The sequence below is a fragment of the Lampetra planeri genome, chromosome 3, assembly GCF_965212315.1.
Source record: "Lampetra planeri chromosome 3, kcLamPlan1.2.h2, whole genome shotgun sequence".
Taxonomy (NCBI): domain Eukaryota; kingdom Metazoa; phylum Chordata; class Hyperoartia; order Petromyzontiformes; family Petromyzontidae; genus Lampetra; species Lampetra planeri.
Genome location: NC_136109.1, coordinates 21,993,461 through 22,012,594, shown reverse-complemented (window position 1 = coordinate 22,012,594; position 19,134 = coordinate 21,993,461). Strand labels below are relative to the sequence as shown.

The 19,134-nt window shown below is 50.3% G+C and overlaps 1 protein-coding gene across 2 annotated transcripts in view; it reads left to right on the top strand.

Annotated features, from left to right (window-relative positions):
- LOC144741157 (ADAMTS-like protein 1) overlaps positions 1 to 19,134 on the top strand; it is a 108,730-nt gene that overhangs the window by 64,938 nt on the left and 24,658 nt on the right. For both annotated transcript variants that reach the window (XM_078623784.1, XM_078623783.1), the window contains exons 18-19: positions 4,943 to 5,174; positions 8,562 to 8,744. In XM_078623784.1, coding sequence (XP_078479910.1) covers positions 4,943 to 5,174; positions 8,562 to 8,744 — 415 coding nt within the window. The remainder of the gene's footprint in view (positions 1 to 4,942; positions 5,175 to 8,561; positions 8,745 to 19,134) is intronic.

Genomic DNA, 19,134 nt, shown 5'->3' with positions numbered 1-19,134 from the left:
GCGATCGTACACAATGTCCCGAGAGGCGGGAAAAAGTGCAATATTTGTACTCTATGTATAATTGGAATAACATTATTGGTCAACTTTAACCAAGCCAATCACAAACGTATTGAATGGAGAAATATAAATAAATAAGGCTCATGGAAAACTGCAGCACTGCTTAATGTGAAGCACACCTGCACATAATGGCTTTCTTACGCGCCACTGCTACCATCTGCCAATCAATAACCAAATGTCACCACGTGTATGTACATGAAAAATGGTTGTCATGCCAGATACATTTAGCTGTTTCCCAAATGTATTAATTCATGCTTTCATCATAGCTCTTGTATCCAAACGCAACTTGTAGCTGTTGCACACGTGTGCGCCTGGAAAGGTGAACTATCCAGTCCGTGCCACACACACATATCCACAAAGACCCAACGTACATCCTTAACAGACTGTTGGGGTAAGTGCTGTTAGCGAGCAGCACCTATGAAGGCCGGAACGGCACACGAGGTGGTGGGTGGCCAGCAACCACGCCGGGCTGCCTTTGTCTCCCCGGTGGCGATGTTTACACACTGACACCAGGTACTAATTTTAGGCTGAGTCGACCTAGGGGAGGCCCAGGACCGGTTCAGCCAATCGTCACTGGTGTTGACCATGAGCAGGAATCGAACTCGGGTCGCCAGGTTCGTAGCGCAGTGCGCTAACCGCTACACTGCCGCTCCCCACACACACACACGCACGGGTTCGTGCAGACACGTGTCTGTGTGTGCACGTGTCTCTGTATGCAGTTAAGGCTAGCATGGCGTGCTCTTTTATGTATTTAGTTATCCATAGTACATTTTTTCCCTCCTTCGGTAAACTGTAAGATCTTTTTGTTTGAGAAGTACTTTGTGAGCAAACTAATGCTTTATAACTCGAAGTAAGTGGCTAAGTCACCCGTAACAGTGGCATACAATGGCCAGGCAGTATCTGAGATGGCGTGCCAAGGGCCATCGATTGTACACCCAATAGTTTTGGTTCGCAATACTGGACTTGCGATGCAGAGATCGCGGGTTTATCATGGTGATTTGGCAGTTGAAACAATGGGGCATGTTTCCTTAAATCCATCATGAAATCCCTCCTGTCCACCCAGCAGAATAAATGGGTACACCATGGTTAGTCGATCAGCAGGTACATTGTGGGTGCTCTCCTCTTCCGAGATGTCTGACCAGTATGGAAGAGTAGGCCAAATACCCTCGAGAGGGGCTCTCCGGAGCTCCCACTCATGGAGGCCCTTCCATTGACTGAATCGCCCGAGGGGAGACCTTGGCCAGGTTGGAATTCCAACTCTACCACTGCTGTTATTCGTAGACCATTCATGGAACCAAGATCAACGAATCGCAGTGCAATGCTCTGCACCATCTCTATACACAAGCAAATACATAAAGACACGTGAAAAGACCCCTTTTATAGCCATAAACAGACTGTTGGGGGCAGGTGCCGTTAGTGAGCACCTCTATGAAGCCTGGCACGGCACAGGACGGGGTGGTGTGGCCAGTACCTACGCCTGCCCAACTTTTGTCTCCCCATTGTCCACATTTGCACAGTGTATCAGGTACTGATTTTAGTCTGAGATGACCTAGCGGAAGAGGCCGAGGAGCGGTTGATGAATTTATCACTGATGTTGGTCATGAGCAGGAATCGAATGCAATGTCGCCAGGGTTTGTAGTGCAGTCTGCTAACCACCACACCACCGCTTCAACACACACGCGTGGACATTCATCACCCATTACACACACACACATGTACAGTACTTAACACGTAAAAAAACAGCTTGCGTTAAGCTAATAAATATAGATTACCTGGTTCTTGCAACAACCAATCTTCATTGGGCTTTTTATTTCCTGGAAATTTTAGAAAAACGCTGTAGCAAAACAAATTGGTATTTTGATTATATAGTGTTACTTGTAAAAAGCCAACATTTAAGAGAGAATAAATAATAATAAAATAAACACGCATCTCCAAGAAAGAAAATCGTGCCGTGAAGAATATTGCTACAGACAAGAAACCGGGGACTGCACAACAGGAATCAGTGCCAATCCAATTCCAGTTTGGCAGCAGTATGGCCTCATATTTAAACTGGGTATTTCTTATGTGGCTGAGGCATTTAGTGTCTCCTAAGCAATCTGGTACTTTACAATCACAGACCCATGAGATATCTCCACTGCAATTTAACTCCCCTGCCGTAGTGAAGCACAATTTTGTCTGCTCAGCCAGCAAGGTGTCAAAGGTCTTCAAAGTAACCCCTACTGACAGTTGAGATTTATTGAGATTTTTCCTAAATTAAACAAACCCCACTGGCACCCGATGGGTAATGTTATCGCATTTAAAATAACGAGTGGTGCCACTGTTGGAAAAATAAAATATATTGGTATTTTTTTGCCACATTAGTGACTGTACCTGGGTTTAATCCGATGGTGTGACGCCGTTAAACATACGAAGTTTGGTGCATTTTTTGTCAGTTCTGTTATTTTCCTGTTATCCTCGAGGTCATTGTAAGGTTCTGACCTGCCAGAAGTCTCACTCCGATTTCAGTTTTGTAGCCTGAAAAACAACACACCTGCAACCTCTAACCTTTCTGATTGCCTTCGACTAATTCAAGCCGGGCATCTGAAATCAATTAAAAACACTGACCTTGCTCTGCTTAGATGTTATTTCCTATTCAATGTATTGACTATTTTTTTTCTGGTTATTTATGTTAAGCAATATAATAACTATGAAGCACATATGCTGGCCATGACAAAATATGTATCAAAGACAGTGATTGATTACAAAACGTAGGGTATTTTTTTCCATAAAAATGTATTTTGGTTTGTTCAAATGTTTTACCTGGGTAATATCTTGAGATGGAACATCTCGTTCACAAGGTTGCCCGTGGCGTCAAGAGACACATAGCAAATGCGTACCGATGTGTATACGAACATTAAAACATCTAGAATGTATTCAGAGTACATTTCTACAACGTCATATACACATATGCCGTATCAAGGCAGCGCGAATGAGCTTCACACCGCAGTCACACATGCGCAGCTGGGTTGGTGCGCACTGCCGAATCATATAGAGCACCCTCGAGCTGTAACAGTCATGCATTTTTTGTGCGAGTGAGTTCTAATCAAAGATTTAAATACTTGTCAGACTGGTGGTGCAGTTAAATGTGTCTCCTGATTTGTTCGTGGAGTGAAGCTTCTGACCCCAGCTTGATCTCGGTAGCTCATTAGGTGTTCGCGGCTTAAATCAAACGTCTGTGAAGTTAATTTCCATATGGCCATTGATTCTAGATTTGAAGCTTTCGTGACTGCAAGGATTCATATTCTTAGGTTTTTTCGGTAAAGTCACGTAGGTAAAACATTAAAATTAATAAAAGTAAAATAAAATAAAAATCACGACGTTTCGGAGGCAAATGTAAACTCATTTTTCTTGATACAGCTGTCGTGGCTGTGACGGTTCCACCTGAAGACGGAAGCTTGTGTTGCCTCCGAAACGTCGTGATTTTTATTTTATTTTACTTTGATTAATTTTAATGTTTTACCTACGTGACTTTACCGAAAAAACCTAAGAATATGGCCATTGATGTGTACGAATTGATACGACGATTCAAGGAAGCTCTCTTAAAAACAAATACGTGAAGCACTTCACTGGGTTGAAACTGTTTAAAAGCCATTTTAGAATTTTACCGGGGAAGGCCTACTGGGCTGCCTGGCTCTTTTTCAGAAGCGACCTGGCCACAAATGAGAGCACAGCGAAGTGGCTTAGCACGTGGATATTTATTGCGGCCAAATACATTTAGAATCGACGCATGTCGGCCTGGAGGAAAAAAACACACGACCACGGCGAGAGAGACTTGCAAACTCCAACTATGCAGGCGTCAGGGTCGGGATCGAACCCACGAACCTCCTGTAAAGCGGGTGAGGTAGTTAACATCTCACCACCGTGGGTCTCATTCCTCATCAGGAGATTCCTGCATTGAGGTGTTTGAGGAAACCTACCCATTTCAGGGAATAACAGGAAAAAAAGCAATACAGATAGTCCCGCAGCAAACTCATTGTCATGCAGCTAGATATTCACGGCCAATCCCGGCTCTGTGGGTAGGTTTCTCATGTCATAATGATTAGTATACAATCCAACCAGTAAAGCCATCAGAGGGCTGGTTTGCAAGTTCACGTACGCTTCTTGCAAATGCAGCCAGTGTGGGCTTACATGTGATGAATCGCAATCATGGGAGGAGCGAGACAAGCAGGATGGGCTGGCTACACGTATGACATACATGGATCAAATAAATCAATCATTATTTAATTTATGTGCCAATATCGCCCTCAATAAAGAACACATCAGTTGCACATGAAAGCATAACGGAAACGGTACAGGGGCATATGAAACCCGTCACGACCTCAGCGGCAAAATAGATGGCATCCGCATGCAAAATATAGTTCAACCACCGTGTGCAACGAATAGCATGAAATAAATAAGTACTGTAGTAACTTTTACATTTACACGTTTGGATGCGTGTATCGTGAGCTGGAGAAATAAAATAAATTCAACTAAACTATGTTTATCTTAGTAGCTAAGGTCCACTGAGCTATGTAGCTCTTTTTCTGGAGTGACCTGGTCACAAATGATAGCTCAACGAAGTGGCTTATCACGTGAACATTTCATAGCAGCCAAATACAAAAACACATGTTTCTAAATGCGGAGGAAAAAACCGGAGGACCCGGAGGAGAAAAACCTACGCGACCACGGGCAGAGAGAGAGAGACACCGCAAATTCCAAATATACAGCGGGCATCTTCAGGGTCGGGGATCAAAACCCACGAGACCTCCAGGCCGAGGCAGCTCAACATCGCGCCACCGATCGCAAACGAGTCACGGCATCCACTTCCCGCCGCTGTTGTCGCCCCCCGCCACCGCCGCCGTTCCAGGTGGGAGGAGGGCGAGTGGAGCCCGTGCCCCGTGAGCTGTGGCCAGGGCCTGCACACCCGGGAGGTGGTCTGCGCACGCCGTGTCACCTCGTCGCCCGCCGGGAGGTCCCGCGAGCGGCCGCCGCCGCTGCTGCTGCCCGATCGCGAGTGCGCCCTGCCCAAGCCGCCCACCGCGCGCCCGTGCGCCCGGCTGGACTGCCCGCCTGCCTGGCACGCGCAACCTTGGCAGCAGGTGTGTGCACGTGTGCGTGTGTGTGTGTGTCAGTGTCTGCGTTCGCGTGTGTGTGTGTCAGTGTCTGCATACGTGTGTGTGTGTGTCAGTGTCTGCATGCGCGCTAACTTCTCAGTGTGCCGGGAAAGGTCCTGGCAAGGATTATTCAACATTCAACATCGTCTTGCCAGGCACGCTGAGGAGAGGTTTGTGGAGCCCCAATGCGGTTTCAGGAAAGGGTGGTCCTGCACAGATGCCATATTTTCTGTCCGTCTGCTACAGCAGAGGTGTAGGGAATTCCAACAAGACCTACATCTCTGCTTTATTGACCTGGTCAAGGCCTATGATACCATGCTGCTCACGCTCATTAAGGACCTTCACGATGGTGAGCGGGCCCAGGTAAAACTACATGGCCGGGAGTCGGAGCCATTCCCTGTTCACTTTGGGGTGCGACAGAGATGTCCTTTGGCTCCCACATTATTTAATATCTATTTCGACCACGTAGTTCGTCAAGCCTTCAGTAGCTGTACTGGAGGAATTTCCATCTGGTACAGATACAATGGGAGGCTGATCGATGCCTGGGTGCGATCAAGGGATGGCTCCCTATTGCTCAACCATGTTATGTATGCCAATGATCTAGTAATTGCTGCTCACTCAGAGGAGGGGTTAGAGGCGATGCTGCTGAACCTGGAGCTTGACACTAAGAGGTGGGGACCTACCATCAGGCCCACCTGCCTGAGTATTTTGTACCATCGGACACTCCACCCCCACAACTCCCAATTGGTGATAGGACAGTTGTGGAGAGAGTGGAGAGTTTCCCATACTTGGGCAGTGTGCTCATGACCGGCTCCGGTTTGACAGCAGAGGTCTCACTCCGAATCAATTGAGCAGCATTATCTTTTAATCGGTTGCGTAACGCTGTGTGCAAGCTACCTGGTCTTTCGCTCTGCATGAAGCTTCAGGTCTTCTCGGCCACAGTCATTCTATCCCTTCTCTACGCTTGCGAAACGTGGACCCCCCTAATGGAACATCTTCGCCGGTTAGAAACATTTAGGGTGGCCTGCCTATGATCCATCTTGGGTTTAACCAGGCTGGATTGTGTGAGGAGCTCACATATCCTTGAAAGATCTGGACAAAGTCCCATCGGTGAGGTCCTCCGGCAGGCAAGGCTGTGTTGGCTGGGTCATGTAGCCCACATGCCCAGCCACCGCATGCCTAAACAGCTTTTGTTCGGCCGGATCGACGGGAACTAAACGGGCACGGCACGGGCTAGAGAAGAGATGGAGTTATGTGGTACAGGAGGATGTGGAGCTGAGTGGACTTGCTGATGACTGGTACAAGCGGCCTTTGTGGAGGAGGCTCGTAAAGGATACTACTGGGCAGTTTGAGGCAGTCGCCCTCTAACAACAACAACGGAGTGGGGAGGAGCGACGCTCACAACAACGAGCGGAGCGCCGGGTGGCTAAAGCACAGCAAGTTGGCACAGTAGGGGGCATGGGTGGTGCATCAACCAGTCATCTCAGTCAGTCGACCCGTGGCACCTGGGTCTGCCCCGTGACCTCCTGCCAGCGGGCGTTCGACACTTCACTTGACCTTAACGTGCACATAGCCTGGCACAAGCGTCGTGGTGACGTCACCGCCACTTAGTGACGAATAGCGGTTGTTGTTGCGTGCGCGCGCGTGTGTGTCAGTGTCATGTGTGTGTGTGCGCGTGTGTGGGGAGCGGTACTGTAGCGGTTAGCGCGCTGCGCTATAAACCCGGCAATCCGGGTTCGATTCCCGTTCACGGCCAACACCCAGTGACGATTATCTTTTTTGTGCGATTTATTTACGTTTGCCATCAGGTTTTTGTTTTGGTGACATGTTTCATCTTTACTCACGTGTGTTTCTGTTCAAGCTCAGATCGTTTTCTCATTTATTGAAGTACATTAATATAATTTTTTTGAGCGTATGCTGTAATGTTTAGTGCACTGCGCTTGCGATGCAGAGTTGATCGGTTCAGACTACAAGCAACGGGAGTTGAAGCAATGGTACAGTTTCTCAAATATCCCTGCCTCTGTCTACACCACGTTCAGTCGATTGGTTGGTCGCATGCGGCGTGGCAAAGTGTGGATACTCGAGCCGATTCTAAGATGACTGTCCGGTGTGAAAGAGTAGGCCAAATAACCTCTCGTGGAGGCCCTTCCACCAGCAGTGGAGTAAGCAGGTAAATGCAGGGCCGTACTTTCGCCTATATTCGAAACTTGTTGACATCAATTGGCAAGGTCATTTGTTCTGTGGAAGAGAGTAACTTCCTGTACTGATTATACGGAAGAGGTAATTTCACTGTTTTGCACTGCTAACAGATCTGCCTCTTAGTACTCATTAGTTTTGTACCGAAGGCGAGCACTATTAAAAGCACAACTGAACCCATTTCGAATTTGACCAAAATATTTTTTCAATTCCAGTTCATGATTTTATATAGTTTTTTTGTAATTCTCCAATTTCATTTGTAGGAAATCGTTATTCATCAATGAACAGTTCTTCCGGTCCAAAATATAGCATCAGCGTATTCATCAGCGTATCGTTAAAACCATTTTTATTCTTGTACAACTGGTTAAAATAAATATTGCATTTCTCCATTCAAGTATATTATTTCTTGTTTAATATATTATTCTAAGTTACAACGATATAAATGTTGCTCCATATAAGGAATTGAAGTCGGTAGTGACTGGCATGCTTCACATATATTTTGTATATTTGCTGACAGGTGTGCTGTTTTTAAATGACTTGATTTCAATCCACAAGTGGTTCAAGAAGTATTGGTTTCACGAAGTTAATTTCCTTTATGACTTGGGTTTTTTTTTATTTCACCAACTCTTCATGCGGTATTCATTGCCAGGCTTACTTTTTTGGGGGCATAAAAGTTGAAGCCCTTGTAACCGCACACTTCTATTTCGGAATCCTGCTTGAGGATTTCGTTTTATGATAGAAATAAAATGGAAGTCATTGATTTACAATGAACATAAAGTGTTAAGTATGTATTGCAACTTATCGATTACAACTTTAGAAATTAATAAGGCTGTTAATGGTGCTGGTTCTTGCTGGTCTTTTCACATTTTGGTTCTTTGGGCCTGTGCACAGAAACCGTGATAAACGTATTTATTGCATTAATAAGCTCATACGTATTAGTTCTTCTCAACTGAAGATGCCATAAATATCAACACGTTTATGAATTTGGTTAACTCAGTATTACAGCAGGCATCAAGGGTCAGGATTGAACCCACAACCTCCTGCTTACCAGGCGATGACGATCACGTCATGCCAGCGTGGCGCCTCTACATGTATAAACCCACCCCGACCACGTGAACGTTTGGCAGCGTTGCTGCGTGCGAATAATTAATGCTGTCTCGTCTTAATTTTGGGCAGTGCTCCCGGACATGTGGCCGGGGCTCGCAGACGCGGGCGGTCCTGTGCCAGCAGCGGCGAGCCGACGGGACCTTCCTGGCCCTGCCAAAACCGCTCTGCCGAGAATCCCCCCCTCCTGCACACCGGCAGCCGTGCGCTCAGATCGACTGTGCCCCGCGGTGGGCCACTCGACCCTGGCAACAGGTGAGCACTAGGCGCAGGCGGGCATGTCACGTTAAAGTGATATGCGACGGGTAAAGGTGCGGCCCGGAAATTTCCTCGGTCATGCCGCTGGTGGCGGGAGGGCCCTCCACTGGCAGAAACTCGAGAGCTGTGTCGATTTAAAGCTTTCTTCTTGGTTCTTTCGGTAAAGTCACGTAGAAGGAAAATAATAAAATAATAAAAATAAAACATCCTAAAATAATTCTCACGACGTTTCGGCAAATTATTTTGTCAAGACGCTCTTCGCCCCTCCATCCCAGCATAAATAGTCACTCCAAGCCTGGGGCGTGCCATTCAGACTCTGTCTCCTCGACAGATCTGTTCTCCACCTGAAGACGGCTGCTTGCGTTGTGGCCGAAACGTCGTGAGAATTATTTTATTATGTTTTATTTTTATCATTTTATTATTTTCCTTCTACGTGACTTTACCGAAAGAACCACGAAGATCGAGAGCAGTGCTTGTGAACATTTTCTAATTCCACGGCACACTTTTCAGCTTGCTTGATCTTCGTGCGCGCACTGAGCCAAATGACCGCAAAGTACCCACGAACTACCGCTAAGCACCACAAACAAAAATAACCTCAAACACCCTTCCCCCCCCCTCCGACCGCGGCTGGCTGGTGCGTGGGCTACCAATAATAACGTGCGCTGGTCGTTGGGGGGATGCCGTGGGTGGCGGTGCCATGGGTGGTTGAAGTTCTTTCCTTTCCTATTCAGTTCTTTTACAAATACGGGCATACCTCCCATAGCACTCAGGGAGTGCGACGTGAAACAGCGCTGCTAAAGGAGGTCATTATAACGTGGTACCAATGGCGATGCATTCCCGACCGCTATTTTTGTTTGACCTATGACCGATATATATGAGGGCTTCATTGGGTTTAGGTAAACGCCTTAATAATGATATTGCGCACATAAAAAATGCGTTAACGTATTTTATGTACGTAAAAAAAACTTTGAATGATGACGACATAAAAATGCAATAAGTTACGTACTCACAAGGGCATTCGGTCAGAGCTTGCGTTAACCACCGTCTGCCGTAAATACACTTTCAGCGGGAAGCTGTACAGCACAAATGGGATTACTCGATCCATTGATCGCCAATTAAGCGACGTGGTGATTAACCCTCGATGATTCGGTGAGCAGAATCGATACAATAGACACCTCGGTTCAGGTTCCACAAGACTAAGACCATGTATGGGCAAAGACACGCCCCTACGAGCAACGGCACGCCTACTTTCCTCCATATGTTGGCAAAGACACGCCTACTTTCTTCCATATATGGGGCTGATCTCTCCCAGGAATTTTCCTCCAGGACAAAAGAGCGTTATAAAGAAACAGCGTTATAGGAGGCAGTGCGATGTCTGTAGGTTCTTTCATGATTCCGAAAATTTCACGGCACACCTTTTACTTTGCCGCAGCAGACTGGTGTTCTGTGTCACACCGGTTGAGAAGCCCTCTAGAAGGAGTTTTTCCTCTTCTTCCACGCTGGTCAATGTTGTATAAATGTTTTATGCGGTATAATTGGAAAATAAATCAACATTTGCACAATCGGTGTGTGAGTCAAAAATGTACTCTTTGTGGGAAACCAGCAGCGAGAGATTAACTCCCATTATAGAAATGTGGAATTACCATCGTTCAGCCATGGCTGAAAGTACATGATCAGTGAAAGGGTTTAACCTTTTTTTACTTTTAAATCAGTCCATCAGTGACTTAGTTGGCTGTAAGGTAATGTCATTTTAAAATAGTCATATATATTGGGAAATAAAAACCTATATTATGGATGATATTGGTCGCGAAAGCCTACGTGTTAAACTAATTCTCTGCATGTTGAAAATCACGTTTATACTGGTAAGATTTGTGATGTTCGAAGTGGCATCCCATTCAGCATGAGCGGCTTTGAAAATGAAGAGGCAGATACAATATTAACAGCCAAGCTGTAGTGGACATATCTACATGAATGATTATATATATATATGTACATATATTTAAAACATTTGTTTTAAAATATGAATGTTTCACAGAATTGAATGCCCAATGGGAACTTTGAGATAATCAGGCCTTCCGTGTAAAAGAAACTTGTCTCGATGGGTTGCTATTAAAATAGAGCATTTATCACCTGAACTGCAGACTAAATGGACAATACGGAAAGGTTGGAAAACACCTCGGGAAGCGCCTCCATCGTGGTCATAGATAGCTGCGCACACAACTCTGAGCGCTAACCAGGAATCACGCCGATTAAATTACTTCGGTCAGAAATTTGTGCACGAATAGAACGGCCCTAAAAAGGAAAATATAAATATAATTGGTGACTTGTGATATGCTATGTGAAGAAGGGCCAATGCTCGGCACATCGCCTATTTAATTTTTTTTTAGCATGTGTAGTTGACGCATGTGTTGAGTGTTTTTTATTGCCTCATGCACCACTGCCAACGCAGCATCACCTGCTTGTAACATCGCGTAAGTCTGTGCAAATGCTACTGAAGTGGTTTGAACAAAACATCTGACAAAATGATAATCGGAGAACAACTAAAACTCAGCAATCGAACACAGCGTGTCAGTGGTCACATGGTGAGCGTTCATCCTAATTATATCAACGATTTTTTTCGACTGACCTCCATCTCAATTATGAGAATACGTTTGGGACAATTAGTCCCTGTTGTGTTTTTTTTTAAAACGTTATTTATATATCGAATGTGCTAAATAAACAGCCGTTATTTATGCCGCAGGGCTACTTTTAACATGAGCCAAGCGAGGAACGTGGAAAAAGTTAGAGTAACTTTAGCCTCCCAGTGGAGAGGGGGGGGCTATATGGGCTTGGGGCTGATGTGATATCAGATATGCCTTATAGAGGAGAGAGTTACGATGGCACACGAAAAAATAGCGCTTACATTAAATGAATATGACATCCTAGGCAAGATATTCGGGAGTTTGAAGATGCATTAAAAAAATCACCCTTCAAATTTCCTTTTTCCAAGACACGCTTCCTTTGCACATTTATACATGTGTAGTGGTGATACGCGCTGGGTGTATATGTCGTGTGCCAGCGCGTATGTACGGGTGTGTGTGTGGTGACGCGCGCTGACGGGGAGGAGCAGGCGTCAGTGCGCGGGTGGGGGTAGTGCTGCTGATTGGCTGTGTGCCGGTGACGCGCCCAGAGGGAGTGATCGGGTAGCAGCGCGGTGTGATTGGTCGGAGAGTGGAAACACGCGCTGAGCGGAACCGGATCGTGGGGATAGCGCGTGGGGATTGGGTAACGGAGGAGCGGTGCCGACGTTGAGGTCCGCATCCGCTCCGTCTCCCGGGAAGAAGGGGTATATAAGGTGATGCACAGAGGAGCAAGGGGCAGAAGTGGAACCATCTAAGAATGAAGACGAAGGTGTAGAGATAGAGCCCGGAGAGGAGAGAAATGGAGAGTAGAAGAGAGTAAGGTATAGTGTGTAGCCAGCGAGATAGAAAGGTCTACACGAGCTGAGTAATGTATAGTGTGTAGCCAGCGAGATAGAAAGGTCTACACGAGCTGAGTAATGTATAGTGTGTAGCCAGCGAGATAGAACGGTCTACACGAGCTGAGTAATGTATAGTGTGTAGCCAGCGAGATAGAACGGTCTGCACGAGCCGAGTATGCATACGGTGTAGCCAGCGAGAGAGAACGGTCTGCACGAGCCGAGTATGCATACGGTGTAGCCAGCGAGAGAGAACGGTCTGCACGAGCCGAGTATGCATACGGTGTAGCCAGCGAGAGAGAACGGTCTGCACGAGCCGAGTATGCATACGGTGTAGCCAGCGAGAGAGAGGCAAAGTCTACACGAGGCGAGAGAGGAGAGTGTAGCAGAGGCGCAGAGTCTACACGAGGCGAGAGAGGAGTGTAGCCGAGGCGCGGAGTCTACACGAGGCACAGAGAGCCGGCAGCACAGAATCCTGAGTCAAGAGAAGTGCGGTGTGAAGAAGAGAGGCCACGCGTTGTATTGTTACAAGTCAAGATTTAATAAAAGAAGTGTGTTCCCGTCAAGGAGTTTCCTGCCGTCATTTTCCAATACTTCATCTGGCGTCAGAAGTGAAACGGGCTTCCAAGTATGGAGACGAGGAAGACCCGTAGGACCCACGGGATTGACCGCGAGGAAGACCTGGACGACTCGGAGCCGCTGGTGGCGGGGGGTGAGGAAGAGGACTTGCCCACGCTGCAGGGTCCGTCGACGGCGCCGGCCGAGCGACCGGGGACAGACGCCGGGCTTCGTGAGGCGCACTCCCGACTGGCGGAGCTGCTGCTCGCCGCCGCGTCCATCTTGGCGGAGATCAGCTCGTCGGGAGGAGCGGGGACGGTGGGGGACATTTTACAAGGTCGCCCCGCAGATTCCCGCCAAAACGAATGGGGGATTCCCGCCATTGCGCCTGGGCCTGCTTTTGGCGGGAACGGCGAGCGCCACGTGGTGGTGGGTTCCCAAGCGCGCGCATCGACTTCATCAGCGCGCGAGGGGGTCCGCCATCTTACGTCTGCTGCTGGAGCCGCCATCTTAGACACCGACGGACAGGCGGAGAGGAACCACGAGGCGGATGACTTCATTTTTCAGCAGCGCCTGCCCACGTTGTCAGCCTTCAAGGCGGAAGGCGGAGACTGGGGCCAATTTCAGCGAAGGTTTTTGGCGCATCAAGAGATGTCGGCGTGGTCCGATGCTACGGCGCTGCGGGCATTGCCCGCCATGCTGGACGACAATGCGCTCGCGGCCTTCAGGGCTGCACGGAAGTCGGACCGCTCCACGCTGAAGGATGCGCTGGGTTTGTTGGCCAGGGTCTACGGGCCTCCCTCTACATGCCGCCATCAGTTCTACGCAAGACGGAAAGCGGCCACGGAGACCGCGCTGGCCTATCGCACGGCGTTGCTGGCTCTTGCTGATGCTGCGTTCCCTCGGATGGACGAGGAGGGCCAAGACGCGATGGTTTTGGAGCAGCTGCTCAAGTTGGCGCAGGACCTGGGGGTCCCTATCAACACAGCTGACGACATTGATATTTCTTCTTTGAGAGTCGCCACGAGTATTCAAGCGCACGAGGCCCTACAACGGAAGCAAGGCGTTGGTTGCAACGCTGCTGTCGTCGCAGCCCCGGGGTTGGTGGTCGCCGAACCCCAAGTCGTCAGCCCACGAGAGGAGGCGTTCGCCACGGGACGACCAGGGGACTGGAGGCCGGGGGCCCGGTCGCCTCTGCGATCGGGCCGAAAGTCGGAGCAACCAAGATCTACTCCGACCCTCGTCACGTGCTATAACTGCGGCCTCCGGGGCCACGTGGCGTCCGGGTGCCGCGCTCCGCGGCAGCGCGCCATGGGAGCTCGGCTGGACGACGACCGAGAGCCCAAGTCATCTCTACAATCCCCGGCAAGTCGCGGCACCTCACACGCTCGGCCTGTTTATTCGGCACACATGGGACGCCGCGTTGCGGCGGAGGAGGGCCGGTTAAGGTTCGGGGATTCGGTTTGGCGAGGGGGGTTCGGCCGGGACCAGGGAGACATTGAATGGGCGGAATTGGGGCATAGAATTGTGGCTGCTTCGGCGGGTTCGTCCGTTGTTACGGGATCTATTGATGGGGTTGAGATTAGGGTGTTAGTGGACACGGGGGCATCGGCAACTATTATATCGGACCTCATTTATAATATTCTTCCAGTCCAATGTCGTCCGCTGCTTCCAGTGGATGTGCCATTTTACGCCGCTAATGGGGGATCGTTGGGCATTATCGGTCAGGTTAGGGCGTCCATTTGCATTGGAGATATCAAATTATCGGGACCCGTTTTCGTTTCGTCTTCCTTGGCAGTTCCGTGTCTTTTGGGCACTGACTTTTTGGCTAAAATGCCCATTAAAATTCTTATCGATCAACGATGCATTGAACTGCCATCGGGTCGCCGGATTTCATTTTTGACGGGCCCTACTGACATTCGGACGGCGTGCGCTACGATACAAGCGGTGGCGACGCAGACAGTGCAAGTGCCCCCGGGTTCACAGATGTTGATTCCCCTCCGGTTGCGAAAACCATGGGTGAGGGAGGCTTCGGGACAGAGTATGCTTTTGGGTCCTTCTAACAAGGCTGTCGGGGGTCTTGATTTATCGGTGGCTCACACTTTGGTGCGGGCTGACAGGGATCCGTTTGTGATGGTTTTGAACGCGGGGTCGCGACCAGCTGTCATCCCGCAGGGCACCGTGCTGGCTCACGCGGCGCAGGTTCCTGGGGATGATGGGTTGGTTGCGCAGGTGGGCTCGAGCCCCGCGCGGAACGTTGAGCCAAGGGAAGACCTTGAGTGGGTCCATTCGTTATGTGCCGCCTCGGACGATTTGTCGGCGGCGCAGTTGGGTGCGCTGCGCGAGTTGCTCATTGAATTCTCTGATGTATTCAGTAAACATAAGTATGACATTGGGTGCACGGATTTGTTGCACCATCACATTGAAACGGGCGATGCGGCGCCGGTCAGGCTAAATCCCTTCCGACTGAGTCCCGTGGAGAAGGAACATGTTCAGTCGGCTGTTAACGATATGCTAGAAGCCGATATTATTTCACCCTCCTCTAGCCCGTGGGGAGCGCCTATTGTGCTGGTTAAGAAGCAGGACGGGTCCCTGCGATTCTGCGTTGATTTCCGTCGCCTGAATAAGATCTCTGTGGCTGACGCGTATCCGCTCCCCAGGATGGATGAGTCCCTCGATGCATTGTCTGGTGCGCGATATTTTTCGACTCTTGATTTGTTATCGGGGTTTTGGCAGTTGCCGCTCGACGAAGAGTCGAAACCTAAGACAGCATTTCGGACTCCAGGGGGGCTGTTCCAGTTTAACCGGTTACCCATGGGACTTCACTCCTCTCCAGCGACGTTTCAGCGACTTATGGAGCTGGTTTTGTCGGGCTTGCAGTGGGATACATGCTTGATTTATATGGACGATGTCATTGTTTTCAGTAAAACGTTTGAGGAACACCTCCGGCGATTGAGAGGGGTGTTCTTGCGAATGCGATCGGCTAAGTTGAAATTTAAACCGGCCAAATGTCACCTCCTTCGTAGGTCCGTTAGATACTTGGGTCACATTGTCGATTCTTCGGGGATCTCCACCGATCCCGCGAAGACGGATTGTGTCGGTTCATGGCCGACACCTACGTCCGTTTCCGACGTGCGTAGTTTCATCGGGTTTGCTTCTTATTATCGGCGGTTCGTTGAGCACTTCGCCACTATTGCAAAACCCTTGCACGCTCTAACGGCGAAAGGAGTGAAGTTCAAATGGGGACCGGAGGAGGAGGCCGCGTTTCGCTCCCTCCGGGACGCCTTGGTGGGTGCCCCACCCTTGTGTTATCCCGATTTTGCCAGTCCCTTTTTGCTGGACACGGATGCTAGCAACACGGGCATTGGGGGGGTGCTATCCCAAGTCGTTGGGGGTGTCGAAAGAGTTGTCGCCTACGGTAGTAGGGTGTTGTCTCCGGCGGAGCAGCGCTACTGTGTCACCCGTCGCGAGCTGCTTGCCATTGTTTTTTTTGTGCAGCAGTTTAGGCCATATCTGTATGGTCGTCACTTTACAGTCCGAACGGACCACGCGGCGCTACAGTATTCATTGAGGGTCGCCCAGCCCTCGGGCCAGTTGTCGCGTTGGTTGGAAGTCCTCCAGGACTATCAGTTTACGACTACGTACCGTAAGGGGTTGCGACACACGAATGCCGATTGCTTGTCGCGGTTGTTGCCTTGTGATGAATGCGCGTGTTTGTCGGGATCGGCGCGCTGTAAACCGACGCTTGCGGGGGAGATAGGGGCACTGGCTGCGACAGCGGGCGCACCGAGTGGGGATGATTCCACTGCCTCTCAGGGTCGGGACTCGCTGCTCTCGCTGTCGCTCAGCGAATGGGGCCGCCTCCAGATGGCGGACAGCTCGCTGCTAGCATTGCGCCGCAAGGTTGGGGGTCCCGAGGGGGACCAGGAGCGTACCGGCTCCTATGTACTTGAGCGGGGCGTGTTATTGAAATGGGACAGTTTGTCCCGGCGGAACGCACTCGTGGTGCCTTCCGCTGTGAGGGGGAGGGTTGTCTTGGCGGCACACGAACGCCTCTTGCACTTGGGAGTTAACAAGACGCTTGCCCTGCTTCAGCGTGACTATTACTGGCCGGGAACGGGAAGTGATGTGGTGCATATTCTGAAGGGGTGCGTTGAGTGCGCCAGGCGTAAACCACCGGCCGTGGCAGCTAATCCACCGCTGCAATCTATTCAGGTCTCGCGTACCAACAAGCTCGTGGCACTCGATATTTTGGGGCCCTTCCCAGTCACGCCGAGAGGGAATAAATATTTGTTAGTGGGGGTCGAATACTTTACCCGATGGCCTATGGCGTGGCCTCTCGCTAACCAGTCGGCAGCGGCTGTGACGGATGCCTTCGTCCAGGGCTATGTCCTGGACAAGGGGGCTCCCGAACGCCTGCTGACCGACCAAGGTAAAAATTTTTCGAGTAAATTGTTGCAAGAGGTGTGCGATCTGTTGGGTACCAAGAAGGTGCGTACCTCCCCGTACCACCCGCAGACTGACGGGATGGTGGAGAGACTCCACAAAACCTTGACTTCCATGCTGTGCCAGCAGGTGTGCGAGGCACATGTAGATTGGGACCTGCAGGTCCCGGGAGTCCTTGCCGCGTATAGAATGGCCCCCCATGCAGCTACGGGGTTTTCCCCATTCTATTTGATGTACGGTCGGGAAGCTGACCCGCCAATAGAAACGCAACTTGGCCTGTCCGCTCCACGAACTAATTCTAATTTGGCAGAACATATTAAGTTTAATATTCATAAGCTGACAGAGGCGAGGGAGGCCGCACGGCTTAATTCGCGGGCTCGCCAAATTGCTAATGAACGGTTGCGGGCACGGAAGGTGTCCATGCACGAATGGAAACCAGGTGACAGGGCCTGGCTGCATTGCCCTCAGGCACCCTTGGCTACGTCGCCTAAATTGTTGAGACCGTGGAGGGGACCCGTGGAGGTCGTGCGCGTTGCACGGCCCCAGTGCGTTCAGATAAAGTGGGGAAAGCGCCGGTGGTACGTTCACCCCTCCCGACTGAAACCGTTCTCGCCTCCATATGGCCTCCCCTTGTGTCGTGATGGCCGGGCGTGTGACGTGACCGGCGACCCAGAGGAGGAAATGTCTCTGCCTGATCCACACGTATTGTCGCCTGATCTGCTCCCAGGTGTCTCGGAACTGACAGCTGCCGATCACCGGCGGCCGGATCTCCGCGGCGGGGCCGGCCCTTTCAGGCCCGTTCCGCGCCGTCTGGAGCGGCCGGAACCGCCGGACGGTCGTCAGTGTCCCGCCCCATACGATGGACCAGCCAGACGGACTCGCGCCAGGTCGTGCTACTTTGCATGACCTGCCTCGTGAGGAGTCGGGGCAGCTGGAGCGCCTCGTCACTGCGTGTAGTCGCAGGGACGTGGGGCGCGTTCGTTTCGTATTTGCTCGTATCGTGTTATTGTTGACTTTTCGCGTTCATTGTCAATCTGTACATAGTTATTCTTGTTGTTGTTGTTGTTGTGTTATGTTACGGGGCACACTCGGGGGGTTATGGGGTTTTTTTTGTTGGTTGTCGTTTTATCGTCGTGGTTGGTTGTTGTTAGCAGCCGGGCCGGCTGCGAGCTATGTGGGAGGGGGTGATGTAGTGGTGATACGCGCTGGGTGTATATGTCGTGTGCCAGCGCGTATGTACGGGTGTGTGTGTGGTGACGCGCGCTGACGGGGAGGAGCAGGCGTCAGTGCGCGGGTGGGGGTAGTGCTGCTGATTGGCTGTGTGCCGGTGACGCGCCCAGAGGGAGTGATCGGGTAGCAGCGCGGTGTGATTGGTCGGAGAGTGGAAACACGCGCTGAGCGGAACCGGATCGTGGGGATAGCGCGTGGGGATTGGGTAACGGAGGAGCGGTGCCGACGTTGAGGTCCGCATCCGCTCCGTCTCCCGGGAAGAAGGGGTATATAAGGTGATGCACAGAGGAGCAAGGGGCAGAAGTGGAACCATCTAAGAATGAAGACGAAGGTGTAGAGATAGAGCCCGGAGAGGAGAGAAATGGAGAGTAGAAGAGAGTAAGGTATAGTGTGTAGCCAGCGAGATAGAAAGGTCTACACGAGCTGAGTAATGTATAGTGTGTAGCCAGCGAGATAGAAAGGTCTACACGAGCTGAGTAATGTATAGTGTGTAGCCAGCGAGATAGAACGGTCTACACGAGCTGAGTAATGTATAGTGTGTAGCCAGCGAGATAGAACGGTCTGCACGAGCCGAGTATGCATACGGTGTAGCCAGCGAGAGAGAACGGTCTGCACGAGCCGAGTATGCATACGGTGTAGCCAGCGAGAGAGAACGGTCTGCACGAGCCGAGTATGCATACGGTGTAGCCAGCGAGA